The 23,934-nt window shown below is 37.0% G+C and overlaps 1 protein-coding gene across 1 annotated transcript in view; it reads left to right on the forward strand.

The window, feature by feature from the left end:
* PTPRM (protein tyrosine phosphatase receptor type M) overlaps positions 1-23,934 on the forward strand; it is a gene marked incomplete at both ends in the record, with an annotated part of 447,044 nt that overhangs the window by 138,429 nt on the left and 284,681 nt on the right. Inside the window, 3 exons of the mRNA XM_079533291.1 lie at positions 173-438; positions 12,012-12,090; positions 15,790-15,905. Coding sequence (XP_079389417.1) covers positions 173-438; positions 12,012-12,090; positions 15,790-15,905 — 461 coding nt within the window. The remainder of the gene's footprint in view (positions 1-172; positions 439-12,011; positions 12,091-15,789; positions 15,906-23,934) is intronic.

Raw genomic sequence — 23,934 nt, forward strand, 5'->3', positions numbered from 1 at the left:
TGGGTGGACTCGATAATCTTTAAGGTCTTTTCCAGCCTGAGTGATTCTATGATTCTATGTTACTAGAAGCAAGTTAAAAAATTATTTTTTAATGATGCCTTAGTTACAGATTACTGTAACAGAAAAGGAAGGTGAAATAATGAGAAATTGAAATAGTGACTTTGTTTTGCAGGTTCTTTCATGTTGGTGAATACATCTGGGAGATATGCAGGACAGAAAGCTCACCTCCTGATGCCCCATCTAAAAGAAAATGATACGCATTGTATTGATTTCCACTATTATGTTTCAAGCAAGAGTGGATCTAGCCCTGGCACTTTGAATGTGTATGTGAAAGTTAACGATGGACCTATTGGTAACCCAGTGTGGAACACATCTACTACTAGTACTTGGAACAGAGCAGAACTGGCAATTAGCACTTTCTGGCCCAATTTTTATCAGGTATGTTTTGTTTTTTATGAAATTATATTTCTCGTAGTCAGCACCTGGCTCTAAATTATCATTTTGACTTAAAAATCAAAATATTTTTCAGTATGTTTTATTGATCTTTATCTTACATTTTTGCAGATAAGTGTTTTTACATGCATACAGCTATGTTTAAATGTTTACATATATTTACAGAAATATGAGATGCATTCATACACACGCACGCACTTCATATGTATGACAGATGCGAGCCCAAAATTATGAACTAAATGAATATCATGGAGAATTTACATGGATGGCCCATAGACCAGAGGAATAATAAGTGTGTACATATGTCAGTAAGGAAGATAAGGGATAGTAATTAGTTGTGTAGATGTGTAGAAATTAGTAATTAGATGTGTAGAAACTGTGGGGCAGTGATGTAAATGGTATGGAATAAGGCATGAATATCGTCTTAGTTTCGTAAGTTGGGTCATAATTCTTCAGAGTGTCTGTTATGATGCTATGTTTTGCTGCTAAGAGAAAAATGATGTTGATAACACACCAATGTTTATAGTTGCTGCTCATCAGTGTTGTACAGAGCCAAAGCCATTCACAGAGAAGGGTCCAAGGAGCTGGGAGGGAACAGAATTAGGACAGCTGTCTTAAACTGGCCACCAGGATATTCCATACCATACGACATCATAAGAAGGAGTTTTGAAGGGGATGGGAGTTCATCTCACTCTCTTCCACTGCTCAGGGGCTAGCTGGGTGTCAGTCTGGAGTGGTGAGCAATTGTTTGTGCATCATTCGCTATATACATTTATATATCTTTATACGTTTGTCATAATTATTATCTTTTCCCCTACTTTGATAAATAGTTTTATCTCAAACTGTGAGTTCTACTTCATATTTTTCTTTTTGATTCTCTCAACACTGGGAAGGAAGAGTGAGTGAACAACCATGTGGTGCTTAGCCACCTGCTGGTTAAACTTCAACAAATGTGGATGAAATAATCATGTTGAAACAATCAAGAATTTCTTCTATTGATTCCAGTCAATCACTTTAATTTGTCGATAATAAATCCAGTAATTCTTTCAGTTCATTAAGGATGCTGGAATTGAATGTCAATAGATTTTACTGCATTAGAGTCTTCAGGTTTGATTTAGATGATGAATACTTGTTGACCAATGCAGTCAGAAATGGAACAACAGCTACCAAAGGAATGTTCTTCTGATTACATCCTAAAGATTTAGTGAGAATCTCACTTGCCAGTTTCTTGAAAGTACTGTATGGAAGCCTTAATAGGAGCAGACCAAGGGTATTGCTTAGGCACCTATAATTTTCACTTGCACTGTGTTTGGTTCCCCTGGTCTGACATTTTTCACTCATCATTTGAAGCTTTCATGAGGAAGGCTATCCAAAGATGGCGACTGCAGACATCTCTAGGAAGTGCAGTGTTGTCCTTCCACAGTGTTTTCTATGTGTGTGTTATACAGAGAGTGACAGCAGTTTGATTCCTACATCAATATCCTGACCACTACTATCACGTATGATAGAACCTTGTTTCTGTTTCTGCATGTGCCAGGAGTGACCACGTGTTGATTCTTGAAGGACATCCAGGGTAAGTTTATGGATGTCTCAGCAAGCTTCACTGGAAGAATCCAAGGTGTGGGTCACCTAAAGTGGGCCATTGATTCAGTGGAGGATACTGGCATCTCTTCCAGAAGATCAGGCTTATTAGGAAAGTTTAGGTTATCCTAAGCATTGTAGGAAAATCTGCATACTACTTAAAACCTCATGCTCTAAAGAGGCATCTTGACCACAGAGTCCAGGCTTGGTTTAGCCATACTTCTACCTCTCACAAGGTGAAAGGGCACCTTTCTGCAAGGTCGTGTGCCACACATTACCAATTTCATGCTAGTGTTGAGAATGCCCTCCAGTGATACCAAAGAGCCTTTCTATCTTGACTGTAACAATGAACCTCAATGGGCAATAGAAGAGTAGAGCGTTCTACATAGAATTTCACAGCTGGTATGGGTTATAACTCTGGCTGCTTTGTAACAGAACATCTTCTGGAGGTATTTATGAGCTTTCTGGGTTGTCCAGGAGAGTAGTATGATGTGTGTACATTTTGCAGACGCTGAGTGAACATACAATTGTGTTGTTTATGCTTTGGTCTGGAGCTAGGTTGTCCACACTGGAGTTTAGAGTGAGTTAAGGAAGAAACTTAAGATTTAATTCCTTCTGAAAAGAGTCTGGTTTGGATGCAGCAGAACTGCTCTGCGAACCAACAGGCAGTGAAGATGAGGAAAGTGTTTCAAAGCCTCACTAAAGCTCTGAAACAAAGTAGTAATGTTTGTGGGGGAATTTTAACAGAAGAAGCACAGACTCTTGATAAGTAAATTTAAGTTAAATTAAAATTCTGATAAAAATGCTGCAATTTGAAAGAGTTTAAAATCTGTTGTTGATAATAATAATGATCTGTATCAGATTTCTAACAATATGACACATCTAACTGATGTCTCAGGAATATTGATATTTGGCCACTGAAACTGAAAGATAACCTTTCTCTCAAGACCTGAACCCAGGACTGTTCGCCTTTATTCATAGGTGAACCCTTATATGCTTGGATCAGTTACTGCAGTTTAGGAAATCACTGTGCATCGCCTTATGTAAAATAGACACCTAGATATTTTGACACAATCTACCCTTCCTTCACTGAGGACTATATTAAGTCATTTTCTTTGCATTTGCTGCATAAATTGTGAAATTACTTCTGCTTAAGAATTGCAATTTAGTTGATGTGCCAAAATGTATTATAGCAATATCCATGGAGGTCCAAGGAATCAGTTTAAAATAGTATAGCTTCACTATTTTGTTGCAGATGAACTAATTTATTCTTGAAGAAGCTCTCTCTCCATCTTCATATTTCATGGCCATTGCCAATTTGTTTGCCTCCATTCTCTTAGAAATCTCTAATGCATTTTCCTTACTGATATAGTGATGGAATTTCTCTTTATTTCTCATGGAATCGTAGAATTACAGAGCATCCTGAGTTGGAAGAGACCAAATGATCATCCAGTACAGCTCCCAGCTCCACACAGACCACACAAAATTAAAGTCCTATGTCTGAGAGCAGTGTCCCAGTGTTCCTTGGACTCCAGCACTTGGGGCCATGACCACTGGGCAGCCCATTCCATGCCCACTACCTTCTGGTGCAGCCCCTGTCCCTCACCCCCAGCTGCCCTCCCTTCTCAGCTCCATGCCGTTCCCTTGCGCCCTGTCGCTGTCACACAGAGCAGAGCTCAGTGCTGCCCTCCGCTCCCTGTGAGGAGTTACAGCTGCCAACAGAACTCCCCTCAGCTCCTCTGTTCTGGGTGAGCAAACACAGGGATTTCAGCCGCTCCTCATACATTTTGTTCTCTAGACCCTTCACAATCTTTGTAGTGCTCCTTTGGACACTCTATCATAGTTTTATGCCCTTCTTTTGCGGGGCCAAAACTGCACTTAGTGCTGGAGGTGAGGCCATACAGAGAAGAGCAGGACAACCCCTCCTTTCCCGTCAGTGGCAGCGACCCTTCTGGCTGCCAGGGCACACTGCTGACACATGTTTAACTTGCTGTAAGCCATAACCCTCACATCCCTTTCCAAAGGACAGCTCTCTAGCCTCTCATCCCCAGTCTGTATATATATCTTAGGTTGCCTTGTCCCAGGTGCAGAGTCCTGCACTGGCTCTTTTGTGCTATTTTAATCTGTTTGCAGGCTCTTTCCTCTTCGTGAAGTCTATTCTGGGGATAGGCAAGAGGTTAGCTGCACGCAGCTGGGAGAGGGGATGGAGGTGGAGAGAAGTTATGTGTGGATCTTGGTAGAACGTGCATTGAAGTTAGGTGAGAGCTCAGACTGCTTAACATGTGGTGGGAGGAAGCAGAGGACCCACCTGAGAGGTGTCCTGCAACAGCTCAGTTTCTTAAGCTCCTGCTCTTTTGATTAAAAAAATCCTTAGCTTTTTTGTCACAGACTCATGTCTTTTTCACATAAAATCCAAAAGCTCCAGAAATTTTTCTCAGGATTTATCAGTGGCTGGGTGACAGAATCACAGAATCACCAAGGTTGGAAAAGACTAAAAGACCTTCAAGATCATCCAGTCCAACCATCTACCTATCACCAATAGTACTCACTAGACCATGTTCCTCAACACAAAATTCAAATGTTCCTTGAACACCTCCAGGGTCGGTGACTCCACCTCCTCCCTGGGAAACCCATCCCAGTGTCTGACCACTCTTTCAGAAAAGTAGAATTTCCTAAAATACTTCTTTCCTAAAAGTCTTCTGATAATATTGTTTAAGGAACGATAGGGGCCTTTTTAACTTTTCACACATGAAGGCTGGTAGTTTCTTGAAAGTAGTGTCCAGGAAAAGGCTCTGCTTTAGCAGATGAAGGGAGAAAGCAACACAGTGCTCTGATTTGCTTTTTTGTATCTTAAGTTGCATATTCATGTGGGCATCTGCATACCTGTGAATGCACTATAATTCCATTCCATTAATAGGATATCCTACAAGGTTTCTAGCTGCAGATGAAGCCAAGATGTACTACAGACAAATTGTATGATAACATTCCACAGTTGTAATATTTATATAACCCAGGATGCATAAAAACAGTGGTGTTAGTCTGTTTTGCTACTGATTCGTGAAGAATGTAGGCAAAATAACTCCCACTAATGGTATCTGAGTAGAAATTAAATTCTGTAGCGTGGAGTGAATTTTAATCCAATGTCTAAAGATTTATTTGCTTAAACCACATATTAACACACACGCAAAGCATTCAAAAGATTTAATAGTTAAGTGTTTTATTATTGTAGCACCAGTTATCCAAGCTGCCTAATACCTTTCACGTTGAGTTTCCATTTAGAATTGACTCTTTGGAAGTACAGTTTCTGAACAAAATAATTAATTTCTCTCAGCATACACTATTCTTTTTATTAGGTAATTATTTGTGTAGGTTTTACCCCATATGAAAGCTGTGCGACATATATAAATCACCATGATAACCTGCATGTAACAACACTAATTGTAGTCTAATTACTGCATATTTGAACTTAAATTGTGAAGTATTCTGTTGATTAAGACACATTTAATTCCATAATTAATGGTCTTCCAGGTGCTACTGTTTAACACCTGTCTTTGACTTTAGGGTATGTCTGCACTTCATTCCAGCTACTGATTACAGTATAGTTGCAGTAACACATGTTCACGGTCCCAAACACCTTTTGAGGGTCAGAGATAATCAGCCCAGCTTGTTCTTTTCTGCTGTGGCTCCTGGTCCCTGAGTTACTGAGTTCAAAGTAACTTAGGTATTTCTGCATTATTTTTTGTGTGTTATAGAAGGAGTTTATCATGCCATGGGAGATGGCCTGCAAACAAAACAAGGCTCTGCATGATTACTTTTGCCCTCCTATGTACTTGAACAAAATGTACACAAACCAAAAAAAAAAAAAAAAAAAAAAAAAAAAAAAAAAAAATTATGTGCTATGTAGGTGTCTGTGAGAAGTGGTGAGCATGTTTTTAGGATCTTGGAACCCAGCCTCAGTAGGTTGAGAGGCTTCAAAATTGATGCTTTGAGATAAAAGTGAATGCCGAAAAGGCTGCTCCTCTAGTGAGGAGGGGAGACGATGTTATTGTTTTTGTCTCTTTTAACGTTTTTATTTTTATTTTTTTTTCCATGGTTTGGATTCTGTAGTAGAAGGAAAAAATGCTGATTTCAGGGTTGTGTTCTCTTATTTTCCCAGATTACTTAATGGTTCTCAGACAAGTTTGTAGTATTTGAAATCTATTTTACATTTCTGAAATGTTTCCAGTTTTAAAACTTTACAGTATGCAAAATGCTGCTACTGAGTAGAGTCTGATGAAAAGCTTTTGTTTCCAATTTCTAACCCTGCAAGCAAGCAATTTAGCACAGCACTGTTGCAAGTTACATACTATCCCCTTGTCACTTTTTATATCTTGAATTATTTCCTTTGTAATTTGCTTGAAGTCAGTCATGGCAGCACTGAGCTGAAACAAATCTTGATTTAAAAAAAAACACAAAAACAAACAAAAAAAACCCCGACAAGTACTGATGTTGTTTAAATCCAAAATTGGAATTGAAAGGATTAAAAATAATTTCTACTGGAGTATGCTACTCTGTCTGTGCACCTTCTTTAAATATAATTTCCTCAGAAACTAGCATGAGTAAATGGGTAAGCACCTGGTATTAATTCCTGATTTTTTTTTTTCTCAGTGAAGACGCAATAGAGGGTATCACTTCACGTTAAGATGAGATTTACCCTTTACCAGTCTGATACTTTTCTCTGTAAATTGGGAGTTTAGGGAATAAGAAGCAGTAAATCCAATTTGCTTTTTCAAATCTACTTAAACTTTCATTTCCTTCAGAACCTGTTTTATACAGGCTGTACTTGAAGTTTGGTTCATGCAGTGTACTTCAGTCACCAGCTAGGACAATGAGTGGAACTCTTTGAACACTGAGGGTTGTGCTCAATATAGTGCTCAAATTCTCATATATTGCATGCTCTACATTAAACTGCATGCTTATGGTTACTGAACTGTGCTTTGAACTCAAAGTTGGAAATACATATTGCCTCTTGAATGGCTTTGAATGGTCCAAAATCTTTTTCACCGAGTTGTGTGATTTCGGAATGCATTTATTTTGAGAAAGATGTGTGAGGGTAGGCAACATATCTAAATTAAAAAAACCCATCAATATATAAATGTCCAAGAGTAAGCAGATGCATTCTTGTATACTTTTAAACAAAAGTCTAGTATTTTCTCCCATCCCTTGTTCCTAAACCAAGGGAACTGTTCAACCACATCTGGTTTAAAAACAAAGCAAGAAGAGCACAATGTAGTAAGCCTGATAGTTTGGAGCTCAGTTTTCAGTGCTGTTCACTTTGAAAAGGTTTCTTTGGACTCTTAGGTTGGCTGCACAAACTAGGTGTTGTTTAATGTGCTGAAGTGCTCATTTGAGTGTTGGACAGTAGTTGTGTAGGAATGATAGATGGAGACGCACATAGCATGCAATAAATTCCTGATCTATGAGGCCTAACCATGTTCTAGGTGCGGCAGTGCTGCTAAGAGCCCAAGTAAATACGCTCTGGTAGGTTTTTGTGGCTTCTGTGAAGGATGAGGAGAGAAATGTCCCTTACTGTGGCTTTGAAGAGACAGTAAGAGCAGGGGCAGTCCTAGGACAGGCCCCAAAGGGGAGAAGTGCTCAACTTACCTTTGTGTAACCACTGGTGTCTGATTTGACCAAGGAAAGGAGCAATTTGGAGTAAAATGCAGCAGACGCTGAAGAAAAGGCAACAAATGCTGTTGGCAGGGTGGGATGCATGCTGGAGGAGTCTTGGCCCAGTTTATGGGGAGCAAAAAAAGCAGTCTAATGTTAAGGAGCTTTCTCAATACTCCTTTTTCCGTCTTGTTTTTTGCAGACTGCTATTTTTAAGTCATGTGAAGCAGAGGGACAGCCCACCTTTCAACTAAAAGCATTGTGATTTTGCAACAACAAAGGCAGGAATTTACAGAGCGAGGTTGTGTGGCAGCAAAAACTATTTATTCCTATTGTTCAGGGGAGCAGAGAAGTTATCGTGAGCTGCACATTTTAAGCAGTGAGCATTTACGTTGGTGAGCAGCCCCCCTTCTTTTGTTCATGCACAGAAAGGGGAAGTGGCAGGAATGAGAAGCTAATTTTGCCCTTCAGTGAAGCAGGGAGGCTCTGGGACATGCAGCGTTAGGCCACTTTCCTGCTTCCTGCTTGGCAGACCCAGGAGGTCAGGCAGCTCCCTGGCCAGCATCAGCCCAGCTCTTCCTGAGCAGTTGAATTTACTGTTTTAACCAGTTGTTTCCTGCCTGATAAGGTGATGGAATAATAAGACTAACAAATCAAAGGACTGCCCAGCCTGCTGTTGCTTGGATGTCGCCTTTGTTTTGACTGGAGTCTGTCATATTGCCCACAGGTGTTGTGGCAGCTGGGAGGAAATGCAAAGTTTGGCTTCTGAAGTAGAAATGTGAAATTCCACAAAACACACAGCTTTTCAAGTGTGAAATGTTGGAGAAAGCTTGGTGTGAAACAAGATGTGGGGTTTTATTTCTAAGAGAAATAATTAGGGAAACTGATCCACGTCTGTGAATTGTCATAGAATCATTTAGGTTGCAAAAGACCTCTAAGATCATTAAATCCTGACAGCCCTGTCAGCTTTTTAGAAGAAAAACAAGTTAGCAGAAATGTTTCTAGGTCCAGTCCTGAACAGTCCCATGCAGTGTGCAGTATGCTTACAGGGATTTGCAGGCCCATGACATCTGTAGAATCAAATGAATTTTTTTAATGTACGAGGGAACATGCTCACTTGAGCAAATACTGTGATCTATAATCTTTATTTATATTAATAGAACTGTACTGGATTTGGATACAGAATTTGATAGTATTTCTCAGACTGTGAACAGAGTAAATTCTATTACTGTACTTTTAGTGTGTGTCATGTTCTTGAATATATGAAGGAAAAGGCATATCAGTGGTGTCTGTTTGGCTATAGTGTATCACTGCTGGCTATAGTGTATCACTGCTGGCTATGGTGTCCCTTTCTGTTTACTAATAAATGTGACTTTTCTGTCAAAAAAGACTAAAATATGTGGTCAGGTAAGTTGATATCAGCTTGACTATTGCATGTAATGGATGCGTGATTAAACTGACTATATTTCAACTTGCGTAACTTTTCTTTGGAACTTGCTCTCCTAAGTGACAACATTTGTAATTTAATAACACATCTAGCTGGTAGTTTCTTGATACATTGCTTGGCTTATTTGTGACGATGGTATTTTTGGTATATTGTCTAGAGATATTGCAAAATATTTTAGATCACTCATTGCATCTTTCTCTGTTTCCATAAGTATATCCAATTTAGTTATTTCAAGGTTGTAGTTTCTGCCAGTAAACTGATAGAACTGGCTTATGGTCATTCTACTATGTGAATATATATATGTGATATATATAACATCCTACTTGTCTGTGAGTATATTGTGATAAGGAACTACTTGAAACCTGTTGGAAAATCTGTAGCTAAGCTCCCCAGTTTTGGATTACAAAAATTATTTTGAGATTTTCTAAATAGATATTTGTTTTTCTTGAAAGTCAGACCACTCCTTGTAAAAGACTCTCTTATGCAACTATTTTCTGACATTAGTTAAATCCCTGTTATATGGCAATAATAATTTTAGCAGAAAACTTAATGTTTGGCTGACTTCTTTAAAGTTGTGCATATGCAGATATCTCCAGTACTTTTCTACATTTTAGTGTATCTGAAAATGAAGAGCCTGACAAGAACATTCTCTGTGCGTGTTGGAATCATGATGGCTTTGTGCAGATCTCCTTATTACAGCGAGTTGCCTGAAAGAAACTTTAAAGAAACTTGTGAGATCAATTTCAATAAAAATAAGACTTAGAGTTTTTGTTTTTTTCTTCTTAACAGTTGAAACTCAAAGCAGCTAGAGAATACAGGAGAGAAATCAGAGAAATTGGATTTTTTCAGGCTGTTCTTTACCTCCACCTTGGATTCATTTTGCTCAGTGGCTTTCTTACTGGCATCATATTTCCCCAGGAACCTTTCCACCATTTCTGAGACCAAACTGTCTACTCTCTGTTCTTCACTGCCATGTTGTAACATCCCTGTCTTTACTGCACGTTTTCAGCGCTGTGCAATCATTTTCATGCCCTACAGTCTTTCAGACCTGCTCTGTTGTAAGTAGTCTTGGTAGAACCCCAAGAAATGGAGCAGTCTCCTCCTTTTTCAATTTCCTTTTTTCAGTCTTTCTCTGCTATTGAGACTCGAGGTTTCTTTGTGCAAGTTACCAGTTTCTATTTCCATTTAAATGCTGCTAAGATTTTATATTATATATAATTATATATATATATATATATATATATAAAATTATATAATTATTTCCATTTAAATGCTGCTAAGTAGAGACCATCATTTGTAAACCTCTCTCAGTTTTTTGAAAGGAAATTATTCTTTTAAGAGCTATGTATCTCAGGGTAGTTCCTAAGATCAGTTCCACCAAAAAAATGTTTTTTGTAGAAAAGAGATGCTTTGAAATTTTGAGCGGTCTTGGTCTAGAGGTTCTGCTGAACACAAGGAGCCACATACATAACCTGACCACTCAGTTGCTGTGGGTGGGCAGTATCAACTATGAGTGCCATCAGAGTGCCTTCAGCTATTTGGAAGTCCACAAGCTGAGGTTTGTGACTGAGCAGTCTTTGTCTTGTAGAATTTGTTTCTACAAAAATTGGTTGGTGGATTTTGAACTTTCTTCATGGCCATCTCATGCTTTTCTCTTGTTATCATGTTCACCTGGGGGCAATGTTAGCCCTGCAGGTTGAAATTCTTTTGTGGACAGTAGACAGAAATAGAATGAAAAATAGATATTTTTCTTGTCAGTTGTGTGGACTTAACACTATATGTATGGCAATTTTACTCCACTGATGTTGAGGAGAAATGGACAGAATTTGGGAAGAATACTGTGATATTTGAGACAAAAGAGTAGGGTTGTTGGCCAGTGATGATGAAGAAATGAGAAAGATGAAAAATGGTGAGAGCTGGAAAAGAATTTGCGTATCTCCAAGTCTGTGTCAAAATCAATATTGGTCTTCTACCAGTGTTCATTCGGCAATGGAAAACTTTGGTTTAATGTTAGGGGGCTGTATGTTATCCTTACAACATGCTTGTGTTTGGTATCATTCTCTTTCTGCCGAAATAATTGTTGCTAAGGACACTGTATGCAGTGTCCATCTGCATCTATTGAAAGATCAAATGTAGCATATATATGAAAAGTTGCTTCTAAATTTCAACTTCTTCACAGGCTGACTTTGAGCATGAGCTTCTTTTCCATTGCTTTGGAAATGTACCTGCTAATGTTACTGGCATATTTTCTTCTATTTCACATAAACATTCTTGGGCTGTTAAAAGTAAGCTTGCCAAAGTTTGAAGATGTTTACTTCTGAATGTGCTTAATTCAAATAACAAGAGCACTCCATTTATTATGTGACCTATTTATAGCCATTAAACAAACAATGACATATGGATCTGCTTTTCTTTAATTCACAGGATTTGTTGGAAGACTAAGAGCACAGAGAATACATTCTTAAAAATGGATTTGTTTGTATCTGATACTGTGTAGAACACTGTATACTGAAGAGTGGTCATTTATTTAGTAAAAGTAGGTCTGTGTTCCATTCAAATAAAATAATTAAAAATAAATTATTGATTTTAATACTTAAGAAGATTATTAGGTAACTATTTTGGCAGCCAAATACTGGGGGAGTATTTCTCATTATCAGCCTTGTATAATCACTCTAGTAAATTTCTGAAACAGTATAAACATGAAGAATACGATTTATGTTCTGGCTCTTTTTTATAACTCATTTTGAAGTTTTTTTTATTGTTCTTCATTTACAAAGAGCTCTCAAATGTTGAAAGAGTTGACATATTTTTCCATAACAAAGTATTTTTATATTTCCTCTTTTATAAGGCTGCTAACAGAAATTCTCTTTTTACTTCTCAGGTTGTTTTTGAAGTGGTAACTTCAGGTCACCCTGGATATGTGGCCATTGATGAAGTGAAAGTTTTAGGACATCCATGTAGTAAGTATCCACACACTATTTGAAAGTCTTCTAAAATGTATGTGCTACTGTCCCTCAGTAAATGTTAAGGAAAAGATACAGAAAATGTCAGAAAACAATGTCACTACTGCAAAAATACGCTAAGTATATATGAAATGTTGCTAGCATTTGATCACTGCACCTTACCAGCTTAGGAGATGTATTTTATATACCATTTTTGCACAGCATGAACTTGCGTCATCTAACAATTCTTTCAGAACAAAAACCATCAAGACATGTTATATGTCTTTCTATCAACATCAAAAATTAAATGCAGCTACAAGCTGAGGCATTAATGAGGGAGGTGGACAATGCAAGAACTGAACTGATGACATGACTACTTTTCTAGTTCTTAGAAGGTAGAAAACTCAGCTGGTTGAGGGCTGTGGCTTTACCAAATAAGATTGCTCAGGGTAAATTCCCAGTTAGAAAGTTCACATTCCTGGCTAAATTTTTGAAGTTTTTTTACTGCCTTATTTTCTAATATGTTTCTTTATCCCATTGTGGCAAGGCACTGACCTGCTAGAAGGGAGTTCTGCAAAAAAATACCTGAATGTCCTGATGGATAACAGGTTGGCCATGAGCCAGCAGTGTGCCCTTGTGGCCAAGAAAGCCAATGGTATCCTGGGTTACATTAAAAAAAAAACATGGCCAGCAAGTCCAAGGAGATGATCCTCCCACTCTGCTCTGCCCTGGTGAGGCCTGATATGGAGTACTCTGTCCAGTTCTGTGCTCCTCAGTTAAAGAAAGACAGGGAACTTCTAGAGAGTGTTCAGTGGGGAGCTGCAAAGATGGTTAGGAGCCTGAAGCATTTATCTTATGAGGAAAAGCTGAGAGACCTGGGACTGTTCAGGCTGGTGGAGACTGCATATAAATATTTAAAGGACAAAAGTCAAATGGATGGAGCCAGTATCTTTTGAGTGGTAGCCAGTGACAGAACAGAGGGTAAACGGGCACAAACTTGAACATAAAAAGTTCCATATAAACGTGAGAAAAAAAATCCTTACCCTCATTTTAAGGGTGAAAGAACGTTGGAACAGGCTTGCCAGAGTTGTTCTGGAGTTTCCTTCTCTGGAGATATTCAAATCCACCTGGAAGCTTTCCTATGTAACCTACTGTAAGAAGCCTACTTTGCAGGTGGATTGGACAAGATGATCTCCAGAGGTCCTTTCCAACCCCTACAATTCTGTGATTACTAAGAACATACAATACTTAGCTCCCCTAAGTTCTTTTAAGAGCGATATTAAAATCAACCTCATGAATTAAAAGTTGGATATAGTAATCCAGGTGTCTTTAACCAAATTGCTTACGGAAACTATCATTTCACATATCTGCTATTTGTTAAGTAACACATATTAAAGTCATACAATGAATTGCAGGATGTAGTCTCACTGACCAAATGACTGAGTGAGGAAAAAGATACCTGCTTTGGCAGGGGGGTTGGACGCGATGATCTCTGGAGGTTCCTTCCAACCCCTACAATTCTGTGATTCTGTGATACCAAATGCTGTGTAATTGTTCATCCGCTTCTTGTGACATATTGTACTTGTATGCATTCTTTGTGATTTGTAAGTATGAGCTGCAGTTTAAAATAAAAAGTGGCTCATTGGTTAATGCTAGAACACCTCATAAATATCGTTTTAGTGTTAGTGGCAAAAAGACACAGACATTTCTTCAAATACAGAGACAGTTATGCAGAATCAGCAGCTATTATTTCTGAATCACTTAGTTCTAATAAACACAGCAGGCTCTCGTTGTTAGGCAGTATTTGCACTTCTACGTTCTGAATTCATATCTTAGGTTTGACTAGTGAAGTATAAAGGAGCACTTTATCAGCATAGTGATTTTTCTTAGAGTTTTTGAGAAGTTTGATCTGTGCATTCATTCTCAAAAGCTGCAAGTACTGAGTTATATCTCATAATGCGTGGAGTTCTAATTCTAAAGTGTTGAAATTTAGAAACTGTAAATGAAACACTTTTTCAATAAAGTAACTAAAATGTTAGAAATTAAAACATCACTGTCTACAAGAAAATAGAAAAAAGGAGAATTGAAAATAAACGATTTTGTATATAATGCCTTGCAAGACTCATAACGACTTTTCTTCCTGTACATTCCTAGAAAAAGTACTTTCTAAATGATTAACTTTTAACAAAAATTGAAATAGGAAAAATACCATGAAACCATGACATACATTTTAGGCAGTTGTCTGGGTAGCGTGGACAAAGGCCAAGTGAAAATTAAGATTGTGTGTAGAACTGAAAGACATCTTTGGCAATTGGTTGGTTTGTGTGTGTGCATTTAAAAATCCTAAAGTCCCTTTCTACTTAGGCCATGCATTGTAGTTCAGAGAGGCTACCTTAGCAGTGTTTGGGGAAGATCGAGGGAAAAAACAAGTATGGTAAAAGGGTAAAATTTGATATTAAAAAAATAAGAGAAACTTCCTGAGAATTTTACTGAATAGACAACCAGTAATAATTTCATAGGTGAAGAAGATAGAGGCTGTCTGCCCTGATTCCACTGGGAAATGTTCAAATAAAGACAAATGCTACATCTAGTAAATTTGCCAAAAGGACAGCTGTCATGAAAACATTTCCTCCTGCAATTAGATATTAACTAGAGCTATTTTCTTCCATCTTTGGCTTCTTATACTGTCTTATGCTGGCTGTAAAAAAATTTGTTTTCTTCAAATCTGGTTGCTGATTATTTTCTGTTATAATCTGTAGTTTGCCCCAGTGATAAGCTCTTCTAAGAGAATGTCATCAGCATTTTAAACAGTTGTGATGCTCTGCTAGAAAGCGTATGCTTAGTTTTGTAGTTTATTCTAATATTAGCTGTTCCATGACTGAAAGCAATGTTCAGAGCCTGGCTTATCTGCTAGTATAGACAGTACAAAAATTCTCTTTGACTGCAGTAGGATTTGAATTGCTGGGCAACAATGTGTTCTCAAGGGTGAGTTTCTATATCAAATTTCTATCTTTTTCTGTCACGTTTTTTGTTCTCTCTAGTAAAACGGAAATATACATGCTCTCTTTCCTTCTGCAGTAGAGATGGGTCTCATTTGAATATCTATTATTAGTTAGGTTAAATGCTAATTCAATTGAATTAGCTAATTGCTAATTGAATAATGCTGTATTGTTTTGATTTTCTCTTTCTAAATTAAAAATAAGCATCAGTGTGCAGAATGCCTTGTGTTCTGTTTTTGTTCAACACTTAATTTTATGGAAGGAATGCAGCTGTAGGTAGCGAGAAGCATTATGTTAGCATTTTAGCTGTTTCATGCTACAATTCTAAAGCGTCTCCTCTGACTGTACCTGGTTAAGAGGAAGACCTGTTTCCCTGACAACATCTCTCAACTTCTTGCTGTTGTGTCTAGTCAGTAGTCTAGCTAATAATTTTTTATTCTGAGTATCAATTTATTTTCAATACAATTTCCTTAATACAGATTGTTAATTGCAAAAGGGATGCTGAGCTAAGATAATTTATAGCAGGATTAATTAAATAGCACCCATCATTTATGCTTTTTCTCAGAGACAGAGGAATAAAAGAATAAAATTAAAACAACCTAAAATATAATGTATCTTCAGTGATTTAAGCCTTTTGAAGTGGAACAGTATTCCATGTATTAATTATAATCATTGTATTTGTGTTGCTTAATTTGAATCCTTTTCCTTCTTCCAACAGCAAAAACTCCCCATTTCTTGCGTCTTCAGAGTGTGGAAGTCAATGCAGGACAATTTGCTACTTTTCAATGCACTGCCAATGGTAAATTCACTACAAGTGACAGACTTTGGTTACAGGTAATTTATTTACTTCCTAATGCTGTAAGATCTGGAGGAATGGGAGTTCTCCTTTCTGTGAGAACTGTAAAATGTATGAAAAATGCTAGAGCCATCTATTTGATTAATTTAAATTGCGTAGTGCCTTTGAACTAATATGTATTAGGTATTGTCTTCTAGAAACTGGTTCTGGTTTTGTTACCTGTGGAGATCATGAATAAATGCAATATCTCCAGGGAAGGCCATGTCACTTTCTCCTAATGTCTACTCTGCCCAACTGTAATATTACACGTGACATTGTTGGCTTGTCTCTATATCTGTTAGTATAGTATTTTCCACTAAAACTTAACTTTCTTTTCAAATTTTGAGAAGACCATAGAAGAACTGCTATGGCAGTCAAATCTGACCTTCTGTTTTACAGTGCCAAAGAATCTTACCTGTATTCACTGGGTCTAATTTTTTTCTTATTCAGTAATGTAACTTCTGGATAAGAAACAGATCTTAATTTAAAGGCTGTCCTTATCCTTGTGTCAGAAAGATCCATCTTCCAGAATCTCTCTTGGTAATGGGGTGCAAATCTAATTGTTGTCTTGCTGCTGCCATTCCAGAGGTGTCTGTTCTTTACTGCAAACAGTAGTTTTTGTTTAGATTTAGCATTAGGGATATACCAATCTTCAGTTCCCTATACTTTCTGTGTGTGAAAAAACATGTTAGAACTGAGATATTGTCTGTAAGAAGGACAGGAACTGCAGTATGGGGTGAGGGAGGGGTAACAGAAATAGAGGCAATAGTAACAGGTGGGACATTGCTGTGAACCTCTCAGTTTTTTGAATTGAATTTATTCAATTTCAGATTTTCAGTACAGTTTGCCTTTCACCCTGCACTTAGTACAAAATTTTATCAAGCGGTTTGGAAATTATTCAAATATGTGGGCAGTTTAAAAAGCTTGGTAGTTTCAGGAAAACTAGCACACAGATAAGTATAGATCCACTTGAAAGTGAACTTACATGTTTGTCTATGTATGCTAAGTCTATACAGAAAGAGCCCAATAAAAAGGCATTGGAAATCTGTGTTTTTATTTGGTTTTGCATGGGTATTTTCAATCACTTTGTTGATGTGACTGACGTTTCTCTAACCTTCCAGCCCTTTAAAGACCATATTAGAGTGCTGAATTGTTAAATTAGACTCCTGTCTTCCCTAAACCACCGAGCTCTTTTGAAAGCATGATTTTCCAGTCAGGAAAAGAGTTTAGCACGTATGAGAAAATAATAGGTTGTTATTTTGTCAGTTATAACCTTTCCAGAGCCTTTGAACTTTTTCATAATGTTATTTTGTAAAATTGAAGGTAGGATTTATTATAAGAAAATCCAAATTCCATTCAGTTTTTCCCTAAGTTTCATAGAAGTGTCATTTTCTCTTCAGGTTTTTCTTTTTTTGCATGGAGTTTAGTTGGTACATAAATTCTTTGTAAGGCTGGAATGCCATTTCTTTATTTCAGAAACTCAATTTCCTTTTGGATTTTATTTAGTATAAAATCATTCTTCTAAACAGTGATAGTGATTCCAGGATATCTTTGCTGAGCTTAATTAAACGATTCCTTGCTTATACATAGTTACAAGAATAATGTTTTCTCTATGTGAGGGATGAGAAAGTAGTGACAATCAGCCAACTAGTTTTCAAATAATTTCATATTCCTTTGGTGTTTATTTAGTGTTTATTTAGCCTGCCCGTGTAGTTGTAGCTCCCTCTAGTAACTTATCCAAGATTGTGCAGATTCCAGGTGTACCCTTGTGTGAGAACAGTTTAAAAGTTGTCAGGAACTCCTGGCTTACGTAGATTTATTTTCGTACTTGTTTGCCAGTTTCCACAGATGTCTGCTTAGAGTGGTCAGACAGCTCATCGTGTGGAATACTGCAAGTCAAGGCTATGAGATACACTTCCAAGTGGAACTGGCTGTGTTTTAGTGTAAAAGATCCCCAGACCTGGAGTTCTTCATCTGTCATTTAAAAACATGTGTTTTCATGATGTGATACTGAGGAATTTTGAATAAACTTGCTCATGACACCTCATGTCACTGCCATGGGACCAAAAGTACAGTCAAGCTATCTATTAAAGCTGCCAGAAAACATAGATTCTTCTGTGTCGAATGACTAAATAGACATTAAAAATCTTCTGATCGCTGTTAATAGGAGAACCAATATTCGGTTAAAAACATCTTAAAAACAAAGGTTCTTATGTACACCAGTGCCAGAATAAAATGAGTGCTGTTCTACTGAACTATTGGTCCTGTACTCAGATTTTAGTGGTACTGCAAATAGTTTGTGCAACCTCTCTGATCTGTTCACTGATAATGTGAAGCCCTTTTCACCATACTTTTGTTGTTTGTTTTCGTAAATTCAAAAACCCTTCAGGGAAAACCACAATAGATAAATAAAAACAACTGTGTGATGTCAAAAGGAACCCTTCATTTTTGTTAGCGGTTTCTCATCATTTCTCCCATGCAAATCGTGCACTATTGCTATTGTATTTGGACATGGCAATGCCAAAATATCATGAGATAATTTGCTCCCAATAATTTTCCAGTATCTGTCATTTTTTTCCAGATTCACATTGCTAATCTGAAGGACAGGTAAACTGTTTGTAGAATCACAAGCCTACTGCATTCAGTGGCATTTCTGATCGTTTTCAGTGCTGTCAGGTTTTCCTTTTTGTACTTCTGTTTCTTTTATTGTAGTAGCCCCCAGCCTGTAGACATTAAGTGTAGTAGGAAATGTTTTTCTGGCGAACAAATAATTTACTCTTTACACTCTGATAGATTGTTAGAGATAGAAGTTCTTTTAAAAAGAAAAGAAAAAAAAAAAGAATGTAACTTGGTTTGTCTCCTTATCTTTGCTGAGTAGTTGTTGCAAACAACATAGATGTTCTTAGTTTAATAATGCTAAGGCATTGAAGCAAGTCATTCATGTTTTATTATTCCCACACACACCTTTTTTTTTTTTTTTCTTCTCTTCCTTTTCAAGCCTTTCCTACTGTTATTCTCTATGGAACATTGAAGTTTGGAGTATTATAGAAGATTTTACAATTGAAATGGTGACAGGTTACCACAGGTTTTCTGCCCACATTTGGTCCCTGAGACATGGAATATGTGTCTTTATCTTCTGATTGGTGTTTACTGTTTCAGGAAAGAGAAGACAGAAGTTTGTTTGCCTATTCCACTGTGCAACACTTTGCAAAAAACCCGTAATTTTCCTGGTACTACTGGGCAGCTGTGGACCATAGTGCATGAGTTATGACTTCAGGCTCATTAGATAATTTGACTACTAGTTGTGGTTACTGTCAGTGATACCATTTCAAGTTGAAGAAAAGGGCTTAAGAACATGACAGAATCATACAAGTTTGTTTTTGTTGTTGTAACTAATGTCCAGTTAATAAGATTCTTGGCTAGATTGTATATTTATGAATTCATGTCCTCATTAACTTACATTCTAAACATAAACATCCATAAAAAATAAATGTTATGACACTAACGAAGGAATGTTTAGAATGAACAGATGTGTCCCATCTACTTACATTTCCTTTATCACATCTGTGGATAACACAGGTTATTGTCAGTATGCAGTGACTCACTGAGTGAGCAAAAATTTCATATGCTGTCTTGCTGAAAGGACTATAGCAATTGCTGAAACTTTTTCTTTTTTTTTATTTAACTTAAATTAATTCCTATTAGAAACTTCAAATTTTGTAAGTTGACATTAGCATTAAGATACAGTACTGGGCACTAAGCAAGATGGGAATCCAAAGCAATGGAAATACACCTTAGGAAAGGAAAAAAGATATGTTTGTAGGTGGAAGCCAAAGTTAGAATTTGAAGAAAAAAAAAAAAAAAGAGCATGCAGAACACACGAAGCCGAGGCATTGTCCTTGGAAAATTGTGAGTTAGAGTTTAGTAAACTGGCAGAAGAAAAAACACTGCATAATCTGTGCTGTTTTGGAAATAGCCTTCTTCTGGAGGGTAGCCTAGCGCAATGAAAAAAGAACAATATTTATTTTCTTACTTTTACTGGAATCCTTTGAGCCACAAATTTAAATAGTAGCTTAAAAATAAGAACGAAGTTTCAAAAAATTGTGGGTTTACTTAAAAACTGGTAAATATCTTTCACTGCCAGCCCAAGATATACACATAAAGATTTTCTTCTTTGCAGGTGGATGAAGTGTGAACTTGCACATATTGCATATTTACATACACAAAATATTATACTCAATGGTAGCTGAAATTGAAATGATTATAAAATGAAAACTGATTGAATATCAAATTATAATTATTTTCAGGTCTATATGTGGGAAAAATTGTGCCTCAGCAGCCTTAGAAGTTTGAATATCTTGAGCATTCATTTTTTAGTCTACATACTAATGGTTTTTTTTCTATAGAACTCCCATCTCGTTTATTATAGTGGACAGTATAAATAGTTCCTTAATATTTGGTTTGCTTCCTACTGGCATATACTTCACTTTGCATACTAAATACTGTACAAATCTATGCTAAAAAGTCTTGTTCAAGTTCTCATGGAATTTTTACCACTAATCTTAGAACGACACAATATTAAGATACTTGAGATGGAATAATAGGATCTTCATTTTGTAGTTGAGGATCATAGCCACTGGGAAATCAAAACTTACCTCTTACTTCTGGAAACAGAGTCTGAGCTATCTGTACCTGATCTTCTGCACATGAGGCAATACATAGCATCTTCCACGCTCAGTGTTTACTGGTGCTAGCTGCAATAGCACGTGATCAGCACTTCTAGGAGTTGACTTGCAAGACTTAAATCAGGCATCTGAAATATCAGTATACAGTTAGAAGAATCCTGGGAAAAGTTTTAACTGACTTGAATGACATCTTTGACAGAGGCACATTCATTACATCACACAGGTTCTTAAATTGTCTTGTTCGTAAATTGTTCCTCAGCTTCTCAGACCTGACTTCCTCTCTTTATTCTGCACACTTCTCTGTCTGCCTTTTGTCCTAATTTACAGCTGGTTCATTCAGTTGCTTCTGTGTGCTGCTGGCTCCCAAAGCAATACAGAGTGCCATTTCAGGGGAACTGCAGTTCGTGTAACAGCCAGGTATCATGAAATTCTTTGGTATTAATTCATAAAGGTTAGTTACAGCATCACTAAACATGTGGCAATTACACTTTTCAGACAGCTGTACCTTGACTTAATGTAGACAGCCTTTCTTGGGTGAATGTTCCTCAAAAATGCATTGGAAAGCTATATTTGGTGAAAGAGATTAATCATTTCCATGTGTTTTCCTGATCTCCTTCTAAAAATGGTTGAAATTCAAATAATTACTTAAAAATATTATTAAGATACATGTACTGCAGATATGTGGACCTAAGGGTAAAAGTTTTTTGAAATAACGATAGGATCTTTTAGTAGGTATATCACAACTATGAAAAGTAACAGCATCAGACTTAACAAAAGCAGGATGCTAATGGATGTTCTCTGATTGAAGGGGAGAAGATCAAATCTTTCAAACCCATGGTTTATATGTACAGAACAGAAGCTACTGTCTTTGCAGCCAAGAAAGAAAGAACAGTGTGACCACTGTGGCAAGTCTTCTGTTATGTGTACAGTTTATTACCTGTTAATACGGGATTTGATATTTCTTCTCTCTCCTGAAAGCTGTCTTTCAATTTATCATTTATTTCAGATAATCTTCTGAAGGTATGAAGAGGATGAAAAATTGTATTCCTCTTTGTAAAAAACTGCAAAATCTGAATGCATTATTTATTCAACAGGAAATAGAAATTCTGAATGAGAAAAAGTTCTAGAAAACAAATTATTTCCTTAAAAATACATACACATACATGCACACATCTGGGTGGTATCAAAAACAGCCTTGTGAAGATGTAGAATCAATGCAAGAACCAACTCCTGGCAAAATATGAAAATGATGTAGAATATTCAAAGTATTATGGGCGTCTGTACAACAGCCTCTGCTTGGTTATGTAAGTCTCATAAAATATCCCAAGAATTGAATCCATGTCCTTGAGTTTTATAAGAATTTCCTGTTAGAGCATGAACTTTCTGAGGTTTTTGTTAATTGTCATTTTCACGAGTAAATGTGGAAACACTTGAGAAAAAACATTTCAAACCTTTTCCTAGTACTAAGAAGTGCTAGTATGAAGCAGGATTTTACCTATTAAAAATAAATAATCTACACTTACTAACAACTTATTTATGCGAAAAGATGGAACTTGTAACCCAAATTGAGCAAATAGAAGATGTTCAGAAATTAGATGAAGAGTTTGATTCTAATCTCTAGGTGCTTTTGTGTACTATGGGAGTACAGGAAGTCTCTTTTCCAACTTCCTCTCCTAAGACTGATAAACTACTTTGTGCATAGCAAATATTCATAAGTCCATTGATTTGAGAAGAGTTTCAGCAACTTGTAGAAACTAAAGATTTTGTCATGTATCCTGATGTATGTGCATGCTGGTTTGTTTTTTCCTGTTATCCACAAAGATGACTTTACTGTTATAGTGAAAATTAGTGCCCTGTAGGAAGGAGAGAAGAGGGCCTTACTACATAAATGAAAGCCAAACTTTTTTTAGATTCCAGTAATCATTTAATATCGTTTCCAGTTTCTGTTAAATTTCTTTGTGTTCCCCTTTTGAGTACAGTGTATGTTTAGTGGCTTTCTTGCTTCCAGTATCTTTTTCTTTTTCTATTAGTTACCATTAATCATTTCTAATTTATTTACTTTTCATTAATTGTGTTGTAATCTTAGTATATATGACACAAAAAGTTCTGTAAATGACAGAATATGAATATGGTCTCTGGAAAGACCATCTAGGACACTGGGTACAGTTCTGGGCTCCCCCATATGAGAAACATATGGGCACAGTTAAAAATGGCTTAGAAATGGGAAGATCAGGGATAAAGGGAAAGAGTGTATTAAATGTTTGCTGCTTATATATGGAGTAAGGGATCTGAAGACTTGTAACATAAGTTGTTTTTTTTTTTTTTTTCTGTCTTGAAAATAGCCGTTTTATCACCAAGAAAAAAAAATTATCCAAGCCTGTAATCCTCTGTTTAGTAATCTCCTGTGACCAAAAGAGGTCGATGGACATATGCAAACTAGAAGGGATGCACAAGTCCTTCCCTCTTCTCTATCTCAATCCGTCTGTGCACATATTTTCATTTGGTAAAGTAAAATATAAGAAAAGTTACTTTGGGATTAACTTCAGTACTCAAACATTGATATTCTTGTCTGAATTGGAAATGAAGGGACCAAAATAGTGTTCTCTTTTTCAAGAGCCTTGCTGTGATGCATTAATGTTCTAGTTTTTCTGGAGTGTAAAATAATATAGTAAATGGTGATTGGCAGACCTGAGATAATGAAACAGCTGACCTGTGCCACTTGGGGCAGGTAACATTCAACTTGCATCTCAGCAGTGTTAGGAATGCCTGTTGCTGGACCCTGAAGACTGTCTTGATCTGAAGTGCTGTTCAGCAGCAGAAGAATCGCTTAGGGACATGTACAAGTCAGGCAACTGATGAACTAAATTCAATCAGCTTTCTGTGCTATGCTCTTGGACCTTTGGGAGAAAGAAGCAGTGACCTTTACAATGAGTACTGCAGTTAAAATGTACAGACTTCCTGCTGGGAGGCATAGTGTTCAAATTGGAGCTATATGGAGGCTTCTTTTTTAAGACCAAGGGCAGTTTAAGCTCGTTTGAGGCAAAGAGAACTGAAGTAAAGACTAAATTAAATTAAACCCAAAGGAAAGATGATAGGAAGGGAAACAGAGCATTGGAGAATGTCTGTTAGGGGGGTGGTTGTTGAACTATGGGACTGACTTAGTAATTAAACACCTCCAACCAGTCCCCTCTACGTGAGTTGCTCTTCTGCATAAACCAATGTGTGCATTGGTTATTATTACTGCTATGACTGTCCTCACTGTTGAGAGGTATACTTTGCCCATTGATGTACATCTCTTACCTCCTCACACTCCAAAAAGGCAGCTCTTCCACCCTGAGCAGGG

Source organism: Tetrao urogallus (genome assembly GCF_951394365.1).
Source record: "Tetrao urogallus genome assembly, chromosome: 3".
Taxonomy (NCBI): Eukaryota; Metazoa; Chordata; class Aves; order Galliformes; family Phasianidae; genus Tetrao; species Tetrao urogallus.